The sequence below is a fragment of the Dendropsophus ebraccatus genome, chromosome 4 (genome assembly GCF_027789765.1).
Source record: "Dendropsophus ebraccatus isolate aDenEbr1 chromosome 4, aDenEbr1.pat, whole genome shotgun sequence".
In the NCBI taxonomy this organism is placed as follows: Eukaryota; Metazoa; Chordata; class Amphibia; order Anura; family Hylidae; genus Dendropsophus; species Dendropsophus ebraccatus.
Genome location: NC_091457.1, coordinates 149,052,581 through 149,068,457, shown reverse-complemented (window position 1 = coordinate 149,068,457; position 15,877 = coordinate 149,052,581). Strand labels below are relative to the sequence as shown.

At 45.5% G+C, this 15,877-nt stretch overlaps 1 protein-coding gene across 4 annotated transcripts in view; it reads right to left on the bottom strand.

The window, feature by feature from the left end:
- Positions 1 to 15,825, bottom strand: part of TPR (translocated promoter region, nuclear basket protein) — a 38,073-nt gene extending 22,248 nt beyond the window's left edge. For all 4 annotated transcript variants that reach the window (XM_069967432.1, XM_069967431.1, XM_069967435.1 and 1 more), the window contains exons 1-15: positions 15,510 to 15,825; positions 14,104 to 14,208; positions 12,206 to 12,279; positions 11,341 to 11,437; positions 10,415 to 10,518; positions 9,910 to 10,074; positions 9,703 to 9,795; positions 8,166 to 8,246; positions 3,102 to 3,189; positions 2,517 to 2,657; positions 1,875 to 1,966; positions 1,531 to 1,728; positions 1,325 to 1,432; positions 434 to 660; positions 19 to 182 (exon numbers count right to left, since the gene is read on the bottom strand). In XM_069967432.1, the coding sequence (XP_069823533.1) occupies positions 19 to 182; positions 434 to 660; positions 1,325 to 1,432; positions 1,531 to 1,728; positions 1,875 to 1,966; positions 2,517 to 2,657; positions 3,102 to 3,189; positions 8,166 to 8,246; positions 9,703 to 9,795; positions 9,910 to 10,074; positions 10,415 to 10,518; positions 11,341 to 11,437; positions 12,206 to 12,279; positions 14,104 to 14,208; positions 15,510 to 15,660 (1,888 nt within the window). In that variant the 5' untranslated portion in view covers positions 15,661 to 15,825. The remainder of the gene's footprint in view (positions 1 to 18; positions 183 to 433; positions 661 to 1,324; positions 1,433 to 1,530; positions 1,729 to 1,874; positions 1,967 to 2,516; positions 2,658 to 3,101; positions 3,190 to 8,165; positions 8,247 to 9,702; positions 9,796 to 9,909; positions 10,075 to 10,414; positions 10,519 to 11,340; positions 11,438 to 12,205; positions 12,280 to 14,103; positions 14,209 to 15,509) is intronic.
- Positions 15,826 to 15,877: the final 52 nt, after the last annotated feature.

The following is a 15,877-nucleotide window of genomic DNA, read 5'->3' as shown; positions in this document are numbered from 1 at the left end:
CCCACAGTAACGCCTTACCTCCTGCAGGCAATGTGACCCCCGTGGTCTGGGCCAGCAGTATACGATACATGTCTCTCTGACGTACTATAGAGTCTACCATGTGCATCTGATGTTGACGGTTTTCACGAAGTTGCTCCAGTTCAGACAGAGCCATGTCAAGCTCCCGCCTCAGATCTGAAATTCTGGTAAGAGGATAAACAATGCAATAACCAATGATATTTTATATGAAGCACACACACACACACACACACACACACACACACACACACACACACAATCTCAGCATCTAGGACTTTCCGGGGTCATGTTCTGACAAATAAGCTACCTCCCAGTGTTAAGGATGCACATGCACTGACCACACAGCCTAATAGCTGCAAAACCACCATCAGACCACAATATTTAGCACCGATTGGGTCATCGGTCAGTATCTTACTGTGCAGCAGACGCCTCTTGCTCTTCTCTTTCTCGGGCTTCTCCAAGCTCTCTCAAGGCAACCAGAAGTTTCTGGTTCTGCTCCTGGAGTTCGTCAATATTCTTGAAGGTGACTAAGTGCTGTGTGATTACTTCAGACGAGCTGCTGATGTTAGCCGAGCTGACGTCGTTGTCTCTTTGGACGTGGTTTCCTCTTGCTTCCTCCAGTTCTATTAACAGAACTTTAATCTAGGATATGAAAGAAAAAAAAAAAATCGTGACTTACAGTTGCATTCATACACGTTAGATTTTGAGGCCCCCCCCCCCCCCCAAAAAAAAAAAATCACATCGGGGGTAGGGAACCTTGGCTCTCCAGCTGTTGCAAACTACAATTCTCATCATGCCTGGACAGCCAAAGCTTGCAACAGCTGGAGAACCAGGATACCCTATCCCCGAATTATATGCTAAAACCTTATAATGTCATATACATATAAAACAAGAAAAATGGGGCATAATCTGAGCTAGGACACATGGACAGAAACCCTAACCAATCCAGAGAATTATGGTGCCAGAGCACTAATCAAACATTTCCCTGTACAACCACACCAGATCACCTGATATGGAGTTACATTACCCTGTATAGGTCTGGGCTCAGGCTCTATTGGGGTTCTTAGAGGTTGGATTCCCACTGATCATAATCTGGTAGCATATCCTAGTTAGTAGGTCATCACTTTAGATGAAGCTGTTGCATAACTACAATAACCATCATGGGTGGACAGCCGTTGGCTGTCCAGGCATGATGGGAGTTGTAGTTTTGCAACAGCTGGAGGGCCGAAGGTTGTCCATGGCTGGTCTAACTCAAGGACCCTTTTGTTTGTTCCTTTTCTCAACAAAACTATATAAAAAGCTCTACCTGCTGGGACATATCTTTCACTTGTAGATCCTGCCTCTGATTTTCTTTTTCGAGCACAGAGGAAAGTTTATTTGCCTTATCCGTTTCATTTTGCAAACGCTGAATTTCCTAAAAGGCAGAAGAGAAATTTTAGCAAAATAAGAAAAAAAAAAAAAGAGAAAAAAAAATATACATATATATAAAAAAAAACAAAAAAAAAACACTACCTTCATAGCTTGTTCAAGCTTTGCGGAAAGACTGGCCACTGTTTTCTGCATACGCTCATATTCTTCTCGTTGACGTTTCAAAATGGGGGCTTTAGCCTCCACTTCTTTTACTATGTCGTCCAAGTACTTGGTGATTCTTTTGTTTTCCTGCTTTTCTATCAACAACTGATCTTGAGTTTCCATATATGCGTTATAGAGCTGGAGAGGAAAACCAAACACAATGTATAAGGGTTGCTTTAACACTTGGAAGGAAGGAACTTGGAATATAGAATATTAATATATAATAATTAACAATAAACAGTACAGTACTCGTACAATCAGAATGGGGTGATCACACACATTACCTCTGTCAATTTCATCCCTGGTCTCACAACTTTTGCCACAGCAGCAGCTGTCGGGGACATTGCAGTCAATTCTTCTTCGCTCAACAGAACACCTGAAGGGGAAGGGAAAAGGCCACAAAAGACATTGACATCAGATGCATCAAAAGTTAACGGGTTACCCTGGATTAGAAATAAAAACAAAAAAACAAAAACAACCCTTCCTTGCAAAAACAGCACCACCCCGTCCTTAGGTTTTGTTTGGTATTTCAAGTCACCAGGAACTGAGCTGCAAAACCCCACACCCAAACTGATGACAACAGTAGTGCTGTTTCTGGAAGAAGGTGGCCATGTTTCTCGAAGCCTAGATAGTTCCTTCAAATATCTATTACTCACAGTAAGGTTGTGTAACATTTATGCAGTTTCTCTCGCTACCCCTCCTCCCACCATAGACTTGTATTGGCAGAATGTAACTTTCTGCTAATCCATCTTGTAAACATTGTATAAAATGTTAATGTTATATATCTGATAAATATATATTTATTTTATATATTTCCTTGTAGTATTTATGTAAATAATTGTTAAAATGGCCAATTGAATATTACGGAAGACCAAACTAATTCTTAGCTGACCGCAGTCGCACACTGGGTGGTGTTTCCCAATTACCTTTCCGCTTGGTAGAAGACAGCAAGTCATTAGCATTTTCTAGTTCTCTCTCCAGTTTACTGATTCGTTCCCCGAGTTCCTTCTCAGCTTGAGCTTTCGCAGCTTCCAGTTCTCCAAGCTGATCCTGGAGAGATGCGTTATCTGAAAAAGAGAGGAGAAATAGTTCAAAAGATCCCTATTAAAATGGTATCGTAAGTCTTTTCAGCACTGCAGCAGTAAGCAATCTTCAAACGGACCATTCAATTCTGTATATGGAGTTGTCGTAAGTCTCATAGACTTGCATTGCAGGAGTACTGCAATGCAAGTCTAAGGGACTTTAGACAATTCTGTGCACATGCATTCTCTGCTCCGCCAGACTCTGGTGGCATCTTATCTCCCACGAAAACAAACAGGTCGGACATAAATCTAAGAATCCATATCAGCAACTGTACCGCCCAGCATGAGCTGCCTCTCCCTGGATCAATGTTTTTAGAATGGTTGGAAGATAATCTCTATAAAGGTACACTTAGTAGTAGTATAGTATGTTAGCTACGAAAAGATAAGTTTAGGAGGGGCGACAGAGTAGAAATACAAATGCCAACTTACTATCTCCGGCTTCCTTGAGTAGTTTATGCAGTTCCTCCACGGCCCGGGTCAGCTCTACACTCTTTGTCTCAGAATCTTCAGAAGCGCTCTGGGAAAATTAAAAAGCAAAAAAAACTGGTTTAATGGATCTTTGTTTAAAAGATGTCAGCAAGTAGACAGAAGTATAAATAAGCCCATGGCCAGCTAGGACTCATCAGGATTCTGGGTATACCCCTCCAATCCCCATAGCCCTGTCCAGCACCAAGATATAAGCCATATTGTTACTATGGGCTCACGTGCCCTGAGGATGTTCCTTAGGACGGCAGGAGCCCAGGATTAGCCAGTCCATGTTATTTTATCACTGCCAACTCGACCAGCTTGCACCCACCTTCTCTATTAGACACTAAACTAAAAGGAGGTGGGCTGGACGTACCTGGGCTCATGCTGCGCTGGGGAACACCCGCCCCCTGGGCACTTAGGCCTTGTTTACATATTAACCTAAAGCCTTATATCTTGCTGATGGATAGGACTGCTGATATAAAAGTATGCCCAGAAACCAGAGGATTAGCCCAATGTAGCAGAAGGCTTATTTATAACACCTAGGTTTTCCTGCTGGGAGGGAGGACCACTATAAAGGGAAACTGATGGTACAGATATGCATGTATCCACGCTGCCAGGTTCAAGATGCTGATAGCACAAGCAGCACCTTTGGCGTTGCTGTGTGATCCTGGCGTCCTTTACAGCACCTTTGAATCTGGCGCCGAGAGTCCATGTGACCGACTGGTCCGCCCCCACCGCCACTCGCCGACTCTGTGACACCCTCCCGGCGCTTCACCTGAGCAGGCGCAAACCACGGAAGTTGCCGAACACGGCTGGCAGTGCAACCCCCTCCCCAGTACTTCCAGCTACTCATGCCAGTGTGCGCGAGCGCAGCGCTGCAGTCCGGAGCACCAGCCGTACAGAGGAGAGCTAGGGGAGCCCCAGGGACCAGTCTTCCGGAGGTGTAGGAGACCAGACTAGGAGGCTGGTCCACCATCGGAGACTGATGCCCCCGGGAAGCCGGTAAAGTATTACCCGGTAACCCCCAGTCACCTTCTTTTATCCAGGGTTGGTAAGGGAGAAAGAAGCCCTTCCAGCTCCTGCTCCCATGGGGACAGGAAACAGAAACTGACGAGAGGAGGGAAGTTTACTTCTTTAAAAGATCCAGTGATTTCCTGTATCCTGTCCAATGGGAGTAGGAGATGGACATCTCCAGGGGTGCCGTCATAGGGCGAGGAGAGAAAAATGTTCTTTATTACAGACTGATCGTGTCACAGAGGCGGGTCTGTTGTGTGCCCGCCACGCTCTCTGGCCACCACCATGTCCTTCAGGCCCAACCTCCTACAGAATAATTGAAAGCCAGCTCATCAGCTGTGCGGGATTACAAAATGAGCCTGTCAATCATTCTGGAGGAGATTGAGGGGAGGGGGTACAGCCTGAACAGAGCGGTGGCCAGAAATCAGGGCGGGCACAGACAGTGTCACAGACCCGCCTCAGTGATACTGTCCAGAAATAAAGAAGTTTTTATCAAAGACCCCAAAAAACACAGCAGCGCTAAGGGGTATGTGTGCGATGCTCCAGTGACGTTCATCTGGACACAGGCATATTGATATTGCCAGTTTCCCTTTAAATGGTTTTGCTGGTTAAAAGGAGCGTTATACGAAAATTACGAACTTGTTCACAAAGGTCCACATCTTATATAGTGGCTTTCCACCCTAGCCTATAGATCAAGGACCTAAACTAGGAACTAGGGCTGGGCGATTAATCGAATTAATTCGATTAATTCGCCCAGAATTTGAGAATCGATTTGACTTTTTTGGAAAATCGAAAATCGATTTTCCAAAAAAATCGTTGGATTTGGGCGCGCGGGCGGGCTGCTCGCATCCTCCAGCTACTGAAACAGCGTGAGGAGCGAGAGCGCCCAGCAGCCTCCTATGTCCCCGCCTCTGACCCGCCCCCATAGCCGGACGTGTACGCGCGCTTCCTCCCGGCCGCACGTGGAGGTCCCCAGAGGAGGCTGCAGATACTGAAGCATCGGGTGATCGCTGCAGGTGCTGGAGCTGTACAGCAGCGACACTATCACCCGATGCTTCAGTATCTGCAGCCTCCTCCGGGGACCTCCATGTGCGGCCGGGAGGAAGCGCGCGTATATGTCTGGCTATGGGGGCGGGTCCGCTGCGGGGAGTAGTGCGGGCGGGAGGAGAGCGCAAGTGCCGGTGGTGTGCGCCCGCGCAGAGCGGGTACACCAGGTATGTTCCCTCCTGCCCCGGTCTGCTCCATGCCCCTGCCGATCTGCCCTATTCTCCCCCCGATCTGCCCCATGCTCCCCCCCAGTGTGCCCCATGCATGTCCCCCAGTGTACCCCATGCCTTTCCCCCCTAGTCTGCCCCTTGCTCCCCCCAGTGTGCCCCATACTTGCCCCCCCCAGTGTACCCCATGCTCTCCAGCCCAGTGTACCCCATGCCCTTCCCCCCCAGTCTGCCCCATACTCTTAGCTATGTCCCTGACCCTCATCTTTACCTGTACTACTACTACACCCCTCATCTTTACCTGTACTACTACTACACCCCTCATCTTTACCTGTACTACTACTGCACTCCTCATCTGTACCTGTACTACTACACCCCTCATCTTTACCTGTACTACTACACCCCTCATCTGTACCTGTACTACTACTACTACTACACCAGGCTCACCTATACCTGTACTACTACTACTACTACACTCCTCATCTATACCTGTACTACTACTACACTCCTCATCTGTACCTGTACTACTACTACACCCCTCATCTTTACCTGTACTACTACTACACCCCTCATCTTTACCTGTACTACTACTACTACACCCCTCATCTGTACCTGTACTACTACTACACCAGGCTCATCTATACCTGTACTACTACTACTACTACTACTACTACTACTACACTCCTCATCTATACCTGTACTACTACTACACTCCTCATCTGTACCTGTACTACTACTATTACACCCCTCATCTTTACCTGTACTACTACTACACTCCTCATCTGTACCTGTACTACTACACCCCTCATCTTTACCTGTACTACTACTACTACACCCCTCATCTGTACCTGTACTACTACTACACCCCTCATCTTTACCTGTACTACTACTACACTCCTCATCTGTACCTGTACTACTACTACACCAGGCTCATCTATACCTGTACTACTACTACTACTACTACTACTACTACACTCCTCATCTATACCTGTACTACTACTACACTCCTCATCTGTACCTGTACTACTACTACACCCCTCATCTTTACCTGTACTACTACTACACCCCTCATCTTTACCTGTACTACTACTACTACACCCCTCATCTGTACCTGTACTACTACTACACCAGGCTCATCTATACCTGTACTACTACTACTACTACTACTACACTCCTCATCTATACCTGTACTACTACTACACTCCTCATCTGTACCTGTACTACTACTATTACACCCCTCATCTTTACCTGTACTACTACTACACTCCTCATCTGTACCTGTACTACTACACCCCTCATCTTTACCTGTACTACTACTACTACACCCCTCATCTGTACCTGTACTACTACTACACCCCTCATCTTTACCTGTACTACTACTACACTCCTCATCTGTACCTGTACTACTACTACACCAGGCTCATCTATACCTGTACTACTACTACTACTACTACTACTACTACACTCCTCATCTATACCTGTACTACTACTACACTCCTCATCTGTACCTGTACTACTACTATTACACCCCTCATCTTTACCTGTACTACTACTACACTCCTCATCTGTACCTGTACTACTACACCCCTCATCTTTACCTGTACTACTACTACTACACCCCTCATCTGTACCTGTACTACTACTACACCCCTCATCTTTACCTGTACTACTACTACACTCCTCATCTGTACCTGTACTACTACTACACCAGGCTCATCTATACCTGTACTACTACTACTACTACTACTACTACTACTACACTCCTCATCTATACCTGTACTACTACTACACTCCTCATCTGTACCTGTACTACTACTATTACACCCCTCATCTTTACCTGTACTACTACTACACTCCTCATCTGTACCTGTACTACTACACCCCTCATCTTTACCTGTACTACTACTACTACACCCCTCATCTGTACCTGTACTACTACTACACCCCTCATCTTTACCTGTACTACTACTACACTCCTCATCTGTACCTGTACTACTACTACACCAGGCTCATCTATACCTGTACTACTACTACTACACTCCTCATCTATACCTGTACTACTACTACACTCCTAATCTGTACCTGTACTACTATTACACCCCTCATCTGTACCTGTACTACTACACCCCTCATCTTTACCTGTACTACTACTACACTCTCATCTGTACCTGTACTACTACTACACCCCTCATCTTTACCTGCACTACTACTACTGCACCCCTCATCTGTTCCTGTACTACCACTACTACACCCCTCATCTTTACCTGTACTGCTAATCCCCTCATCTGTAGTACTACTAATACACTAGTACATAGGGCACATATTTGGGAAAACTACTTATATGGGGCACACAATGGGCTTGTCTACTACATAGGGGCACGGGAGGAGCACTGTTACACTGGGAAGCAATATTGTTGTTGTCTCAAACGTCTATAAAATAGTTTCTGATGCTGCAGGGAGAAAAATGTCCTGTTTGTTTAGCAAAAAGAGAAAAAAAAAAAAAAAAAATAAAAAAAAAAAATCGAGAATCGTCCAAAATTTTAAAAAAAATAGAGATTTTATTTTTTGGCCATATCGCCCAGCCCTACTAGGAGCCCTACTAGGAAGCTAAAGCTTTGGCTGTCCAGGCATGATAGGAGTTGTAATTTTGCAACAGCTGGAGAGCCAAGGTTCCCTACCGCTGCCCTACCGCTGCCCGCTGCCCTGCATATGGAAAAGGGTCGGGCCAGATGTCATGCATTCACTATAATTTCTAAGCAATAGTTCAGACAGGGACCATTGTGAGCTCTCCGCTTACCTTATAGAGGTTGCAGAGTTTAATATTTGCTTTGAGTTCATTATGAAACTTCTCTTCCACACCTGCTTGCTGGTCTTTTGCCTGAAACGGTAAAACGAAGCTTTAATACATTCAGGGAAAACAAATCATGGCGATCCATTAAGCAAGTTTCTGTACTGTTTGTATATACAGTGGTTTCCCAACATACGACACCCTAAACACATGATGGATTCAACTAGCCATGGTCTCTGAGAAGCCATTGTTAGTTGATGCTGTATTAAACAAACATATGAGATTCAACTCAAATCAGTATGCCGGACATCACTGGTCCCTGCCTGTGGCGACATCGACACACAGCTGGGACTTCAGCTACTATTATCAATGTAGTCTCTGCCTGATTAATATAGGTTCCGTACTTCCTGGAGTTTGAGAACCTTTGACGACATCAAAGGACCTTAAATTTCAGGAAGTACAAACCATGATCTCCTAGGTCCTTAAACTATGGAGCGGAGTAAAAGAAGGAGCGCAGGGGAGCTGCTGGAGGAGGAATTACCTTCATGGTAATTATTTGTCTGTCTGATAGAAGTTCTGTATAGTAAAAGCAATCCCGTTTTCTCCTGTTCTGAACTTCAAGTCCCAGCATGGCAGACCTTCTAGAGCAGCTGGGACCTTAAGCAGTTTTGCTTACAGTAGGCCCTGTACAGTGTATTTTCTGCACCCATAAAATGCCCATTTTACAGGTGAAAAATGACCAAATACATCCCCAAAAAGCCATTTATTGAATATTTAAAGTGTCACTGTGGTTTAATTTTTTTTTTTTTTTGCAGAAATCAATAGTACAGGCCATTTTAAGAAACTTTGTAATTGGGTTTATTAGCCAAAAAATGCTTTTTTATCATGAAAAAGCAGTTTGAAGGGTGGAAGGAGATGAGGCACCAAAACAGGACAACAAAGTTAATTTACAGCTACATTACCGGGCTCTCTCCTCTGAAGTCAGCACTGACCTCTCTAACCTCTTAATAGCAGTTTTCACACAGGTCACGCTGTGTAATCCTTTGCTCTCTGCTGCCGACTAATCTTCCTCCTCCATAGAACAGACAGGGCTTGACTGATGTAAATGTCGAGATTTCCTGATAATGAGCAGTGGATGAGAGAGGGGGGGGGGGGGGGGACCTGGGGAAAGTCTTTTTGAATGCAGATAATGCCATATTTGCCTAATAAACCCAGTTAGAAAGTTTCTTAAAATCGTCTTTACTATTAATTTCTGCAAAAAAATAAATACGACGGTGACACTTTAAGTTCTACACAATTTATCTGTACTATGGTGTGGTTATTTTCCTTAGACTTTTACATTTGTTTTCCCCTTTTTATATAGCGTTATAAACTCAACATACAATGGTCCAGAACCAATCAATATCATATGCTGAGAGACCCCTGTATTGCGGCTCACAAAGCTTCTGTAATCCAATATGAAACCCATGGCTATTCCCATGCACTGTTACTTCCCCAGGAAACAGAGGTCCAGACTATGGCACAGTCATAGTGACTGACATCTCACCTCTTTCAGCTTATTCATGAGATCTTCGGCTTGTTTCTGTAGATTTTCATTGCTTGTTTTCAGACTTTTCACCTGTTCCTCCAGTCGAGTAACCTAACAGGATGAAAACATCGGCAGCAGCTTACCACCGGCTCGGAGGAAGTCTAGTAGGCACATCTATGATACGTAAAGCGAGATCCATCCTGAGCGATGTCTCCTCACACTCACCTCGTCCTTTTTGTTTTCCAGGGATCCTTTGAGTTCTAGGATTTCGTTCCCCTTCTGTCTCTGTACAGATAATAGTTCGTCGGTTTTCGACCGCAGTTCGTTGTTCAGCCAGTTGTTCTGGGTTTGCAGAAGTTCCTTTTCTTGCTCTAAGCGCTTCTCGCGATACTGGTGAGAAAGGGGGTCAAATTAGTATTTACAGCTAGCAAGTGTCTAACCACGACCACTGATATTACAGAGTGTCAGAAAATAATCAAAGTAGTAAGAACAACATTGATCACCACCACCCCACTTCCCATACAGCAACTATCCTATGAAGTTAGCATGCGCGCAAAATGGCCGTCATGTTTGTGTTATGCATGTGAAGAGGTTTGGTGTCTGCTGAATAACGACATGTGCCACTGAAGGTTTTAATATATGCCAAAATAAAGTAGAATCGCTATGATTCAGTGAGTGCCCTTAGCTTTTTTTACTGAACTTGTTGTACGTAATTCAGCACATAACCTACCTTGATGGACATTTCTGAGGACTGGATCTCATCCAGCTTTAATTGCAGCTCCATCTTTGCTGCACTGGCGTCCTTCAGCTTTTCATTAAGACGTTTTATGTCATCTGATAAAAATGGACAGGAGGGAGGGATCAAATAATCAGGTCCCAGAATGTTAGATGGGTTTCTCAAAAAACAGTTTAGCTAGAAATATGGAAAAAAAATTTGCACTACTGTTCTGGCATAGCGTCAGTACAGTAGCACAAACATTTAAAGTGATTCAGAGTCCCTGGCATCATCATGAATTAGGGACTCGGCTGAGACCTCATAACGGCAACAGACTAATGGTCCTTTTACACACATCGATTATCGGTCAAATTTTAGCAATAACAATCACATTTCAGCGATAATCGGCTTGTGTAAACACAGCGAATGATCAAGCGATAAATTGTTCATATTGATCTTTCAACATGTTCTCAAATCGTTGGACGTTAATTGAAAATATGTAATTGGGTTTATTAGGCAAATATGCCATTATCTGCATTCAAAAAGACTTTCCCCCAGCCCCCCCCCCTTTCTTATTCAATGCTCATTATCAGGAAATCTCCACTCTCTTACATCAGGAGGTGTGGTTTGCAAAAAGGCCATCTCTCAATTATAGTCTAATAATCGTCCAGGTTATGCGTTCAAATAACCGTGATATTGATTTAGCCCATTATAGCCCAGCCCTATCATGAATGATGATGCCGAAAGATCCGATGTGCGTTCCATATCACATAGTCTGTATTTACAGACCGTGCACGGAACATGTGAACGACCCCTAATTCTGCATTTATATTGTCGCTGCAGAAGATGAGGAGTCTGGCTAACTTTAGTCCTAAGAGCCGCACAGGACAATAAACTCCTGGTGAAGAGGAGGCGACCTTCACTATACTTGGATTCCTCACCATTAAGATGTTCCAGCTCTTGAGCCCGGCGCTCATTCGTCCGCACTAGTTCTCGCTTTTCTGCTTCTACAGAATCTTTGGTTCTTGTCAGCTGACTCTGAAAAGTACAAATAAAGTTATGAGAAAACAGAACACTAACGCATGTCTTAAATTATACTTCTTGTCGAAGATGATTCTGCATTTGATTACCGGTGGAAGTTGGATGCAGCCTGGAAAACATGGGTACAGCCATAGACCATAGGTTGTATGTATGTTTTCCAGGACTGCATCCAACTTCTTCAGCCACCGGTAACCAAATATCACATGCTCTGGTTCAGACAAACCTGACCAGTCTTGAGTTGGGCTCATCTCTTATCATATTACAAGACTTTTACCCCAAGGAGGATGAAGTGTAGGCTGCTGCCAGACATCTGCAATGGTAATTCACAGTGCCTGATCAGTCTCTGCCCTGACATCTCTCTGCAGAGTAAAGCCCCTATTACACGGGGTGATCAGCAGGTCAGCGCTCGCTTGCTCGCTCCTTGTTCACCAGGTAAGTGAGCCCATAAGAAGATAGCAGCGGTCTGCTGCCGCCGCTCCTATTGCTCTGGGCGACAGCAGCAAATTGTTGGTATCTGGATCACTGGTCGTTCAACATGTTGAGAGACACTAAAAGACAATAAGCCAACATCGTGCACGTCGACTGATTGTTGTTTTTTATTACATGAAGCGATTATCAGCCAAATACGTCCGATAATCGCTTTGTGTAATAGGGCCTTAAGAAAATCTAACTGACTCACCACTAAAGTGTATACACTAGTGGCAGAAAACCCCACAGATCGGCCATGGGCTGCAGATCAGCCACACAGAATGACAAACAACTAACCTGTAAGGCCACGAGGCGGACATTGGACGTCTCCAGATCTTTAAGCTTCTCATTCACTTCTTTTTGTTCCTCACCTTCAATAAGCAAAGCAAAGACATAAATACACAAAAGCTTCAGTCTGTTATATAGAATCACTTTAAAGCGTCACTGTCACCTCACAAAACTTGACATGTCAAAAGTTTTGATCGGTCTGGGTCTGTGTGTTCAGACCCATACCGAGCGGGAAATACAGCCGCCGATAGAGCGCCCTCTCGTCACGTGATCAGTCGGACTTCATAGAGCTCCATTATAAGTCCAACTGATCAAGCTGGGGAGGCAGAAGCATGTTGCTATGTTCAGCTACCTCCTCTACTACTCTTTTAGGAAAAAAAAAAAAAAATTCTGAGCCTGGACTTCTCCTTTAAAGTGTCCCTGGTGCAGCACATCTCCTCTCCGCTATGTATATATATATGTTAAAAAAAGTTGGTCTCCATGGGAGCCTATTAGAAGTCTGACTTTAAAATTTAGAGCAAAGAGTGGATGCACTGCAGCACGTCTTGTTCCGGTTCTCAAACCTGAGCACTCAGACCCGGACCGATCAAAACTTTTGGCATGTCTCTTGTAACGGCAGGTACACTTTAAGTCCTCTACCATTTCATATGGACACAATAAGGAGAAATGTTTTACTTAGAAGCTCTATGTTCCCAAGTGTTTTATCCCTCTTCTCCTTCCACTGAAGGTGATGGAACTCCTAGACACAGGTCGCTGGCTGCTTCCCGGTTCTATGAGCGCGTTCATGGGTATGGGTTTTTCAGTACTCCCTAAGGCTGGATCCAATTTTTTTTAGCCACCAGTAATCAAATGCCTCATGCCCAGGTTCAGACAGACCTGAGTGAACTCAAGATTCGCTCATCTCTAGTCTTTGTCAGTTTCATCACTACCAGATCTGCTCTATAGTATATACTAGGAATTGCTTAAAGTGTCACTGCCTTTTTTTTTTTTTTTTTTTGCAGAAATCAATAGTACAGGCCATCTTAAGAAAATATGTAATTGGGTTTATTAGTCAAATATGCCATTATCTGCATTCAAAAAGCCTTTCCCCAGCCCCCCCCCCCCTCCTCATTATCAGGAAATCTCCACTCTTTTACATCAGTCGGGCCCTGTGTAACCTATGGAGAGGGGAGGGGGAAGGAGGGAGATTAGTCTACAGCAGAGAACAAAGGATTACACAGTGAGAGCTGTGTAAAGGCAGTATTCATAGGTCAGTTCTAACTTGAGAGGAGATAGCCCAGGGATGTAGCTGTAAATTAACTCTTTGTTATCCTGTTTTGGTGCCTCATCTCCGTCCACCCCTCCCCTCTCCATAGAAAACCATGAAGACAGGGGGGAGAGCTTCAAACTGCTTTCTCATGGTAAAAATGCATTTTTCAGCTAATAAACCCAGTTACAAAGTTTCTTAAAATGGCCTGGACTATTGATTTCTACAAAAAAAAATTTTTTTTAACGATCGTGACACTAAGTATTGTAATATTAGTAATACACATTAAGCGGCATTTCCAACATCAGAAGTTATGCCTTTAAGGCGGGGATGGGAAACCTTTGGCCCTCCAGCTGTTGCAAAACTACAATTCCTATCACGCCTGGACAGCCAATGGGAATTGTAGTTTTGCAACAGCTGGAGGGCCAAAGGTTCCCCATCCCTGCCAACAATCTGATGTGACACCCACCGATTTCAAGAATGAAGGAAAATGTTTGGAAACACGTGCTGGCCACACACAATGGGCTCCATCCATCTGTTCAGCAGGGGTCCCAGCAGCTAGACCCCCATGATCAGCTTGTTACCCCCTAATTTGTGGACAGGTGGGATGACCCCTTCAAGCTTTGAAAACACATCTATAGTGCAGCATCTAGATACCTACATTTCTTCTCCAGCTGTTCCCTCAGACTCTGACTCTCCTGCGATTCGGCTACAAGGCGCTCCTGGCTTTGTGCAAGACGCTTCTCGATTTCAAAGTACTGCTGGTCTATAGGGGAGAGAGAAGACAAGATGTGTGACTAATGGAATTACTGATCCCTTCTCATGGAGGACGCTGCAGGACATGATGACATACGACACGGTCTGGATCAGTCACTTATGAGACCTCAGAGACCCTTAAGACAGGAGTCAAGGATATTATTCTACATCTTTTTCTATGGTGTCAGCAGAGCTCAGAGCAAGTGATACAGAGGAGTCAGACATGGTCACTGCGAGGGAATACTGGCATAGATTAGGCACAGTGTCGTCCGTCAGATTTAACGGATATTCCACTGAAACATAAGTTTTCATATGTTACTGTCCATGATGAGACTAACAATTCTTTCCATACTTGTTATTATCTATCCAGTCTCCTTCCCCCAGTTCTGAGCTGCTGCTTTCTGCTGAAGACAAAAAACTGTGAGCGTCTCTCCCTCTCCTCCCCCCTCCCTTCTGATACAGCTGAAGTAAGCAAGTTCCTATCTGCAACTTTCTAATGCCGGGAGGATTAAAGAGGTTCTCCGGGCTGGGGTCATTTTTATTGTATGGCCAGGGAGGGGTGGATATAGAGGCCGTCAGTCACTTACCTCTCCGGTTCCAGCGCCCCGTTCTCCCGTCCCGCTTCCTGGTCTGAGCTGCGGCTTAAGACATGACACCTCAAGGCAGCTCAGCCATTTAGTGGCCGAGGCGGGACTCCGCTCCGACCGCTTTATGGCTGAGCTGCCCTGAGACGTCACGTCTCAAGCTGCAACTCAGACCAGGAAACGGCAGCCGGACGGGAGAATGGGGCAGCGCGATCCGGGACCCGGCACATAAACCAGGGAGGTAAGTGACTGGAGGCTTCTATATCCACCCCCTCCCCAGCCGTATAATAAAAATGACCCCAGCCCGGAGTACCCCTTTAATTACAGCGAGTTCATCAGCAACCTGACCTCAGAATAACCCTCCCGGCATTACAAAGAAGCTACAAAGTTGTAGATACAGCGGACCAGGGACTTGTTTTCATCAGCCATCTTGGAAGGGAGGAGGAAGGAGGGGGGAGAGGAAGATAAAAGCTCACACTTCAGCAGAAAGCAGCAGCTCAGAACTGGGGGAAGGTGACTGAACAGATATGGAAGGAATTATTAGTCTCACTATAGGCAGCAATATATAAAAATGTATGTTTGAGTGGAATACCCCTTTACGTTAACTCAGAGGTAACAGGTGGCAGAACCGCGCCGTCTGCACAGTGACAACAGGCAGGAAACCGCACAGCCCGGTGGGCGTGGGATGTAGCAGAGCCCACGTGGTGCCGCCACTGCTCCCACGTACCGCAGTCCACACGGAACTTCTCGTGCCGGGACTTCAGCTGCTCCAGCTCGCCCTGCTGCTCCGCCAGGTACCGCTCCAGTTTGCCCTGTAAGGCTTTGGGCAGCTTGGCCAGCTCGGTCTTCTCCAGCACCTGCTGCAGAATGGCCGCCATGTTTGCCGCACGCAGGGGGGGGGGGTCTCTCCTGTTCACACACGCAGAACAACAAGCTGCTCACAAATGCCGCCGACCCGAGCCCGGGGCCGCTGGGAAACACACGCGTTTTTTTGCCCCCTTTTTCGAACCGCTCACCAATAAGGGCGACGGAGTGACGTTTAATAAGCGCGACTTCCTGCGCGGCGCAAAGCATTGTGGGCAGTGTAGTACAGTA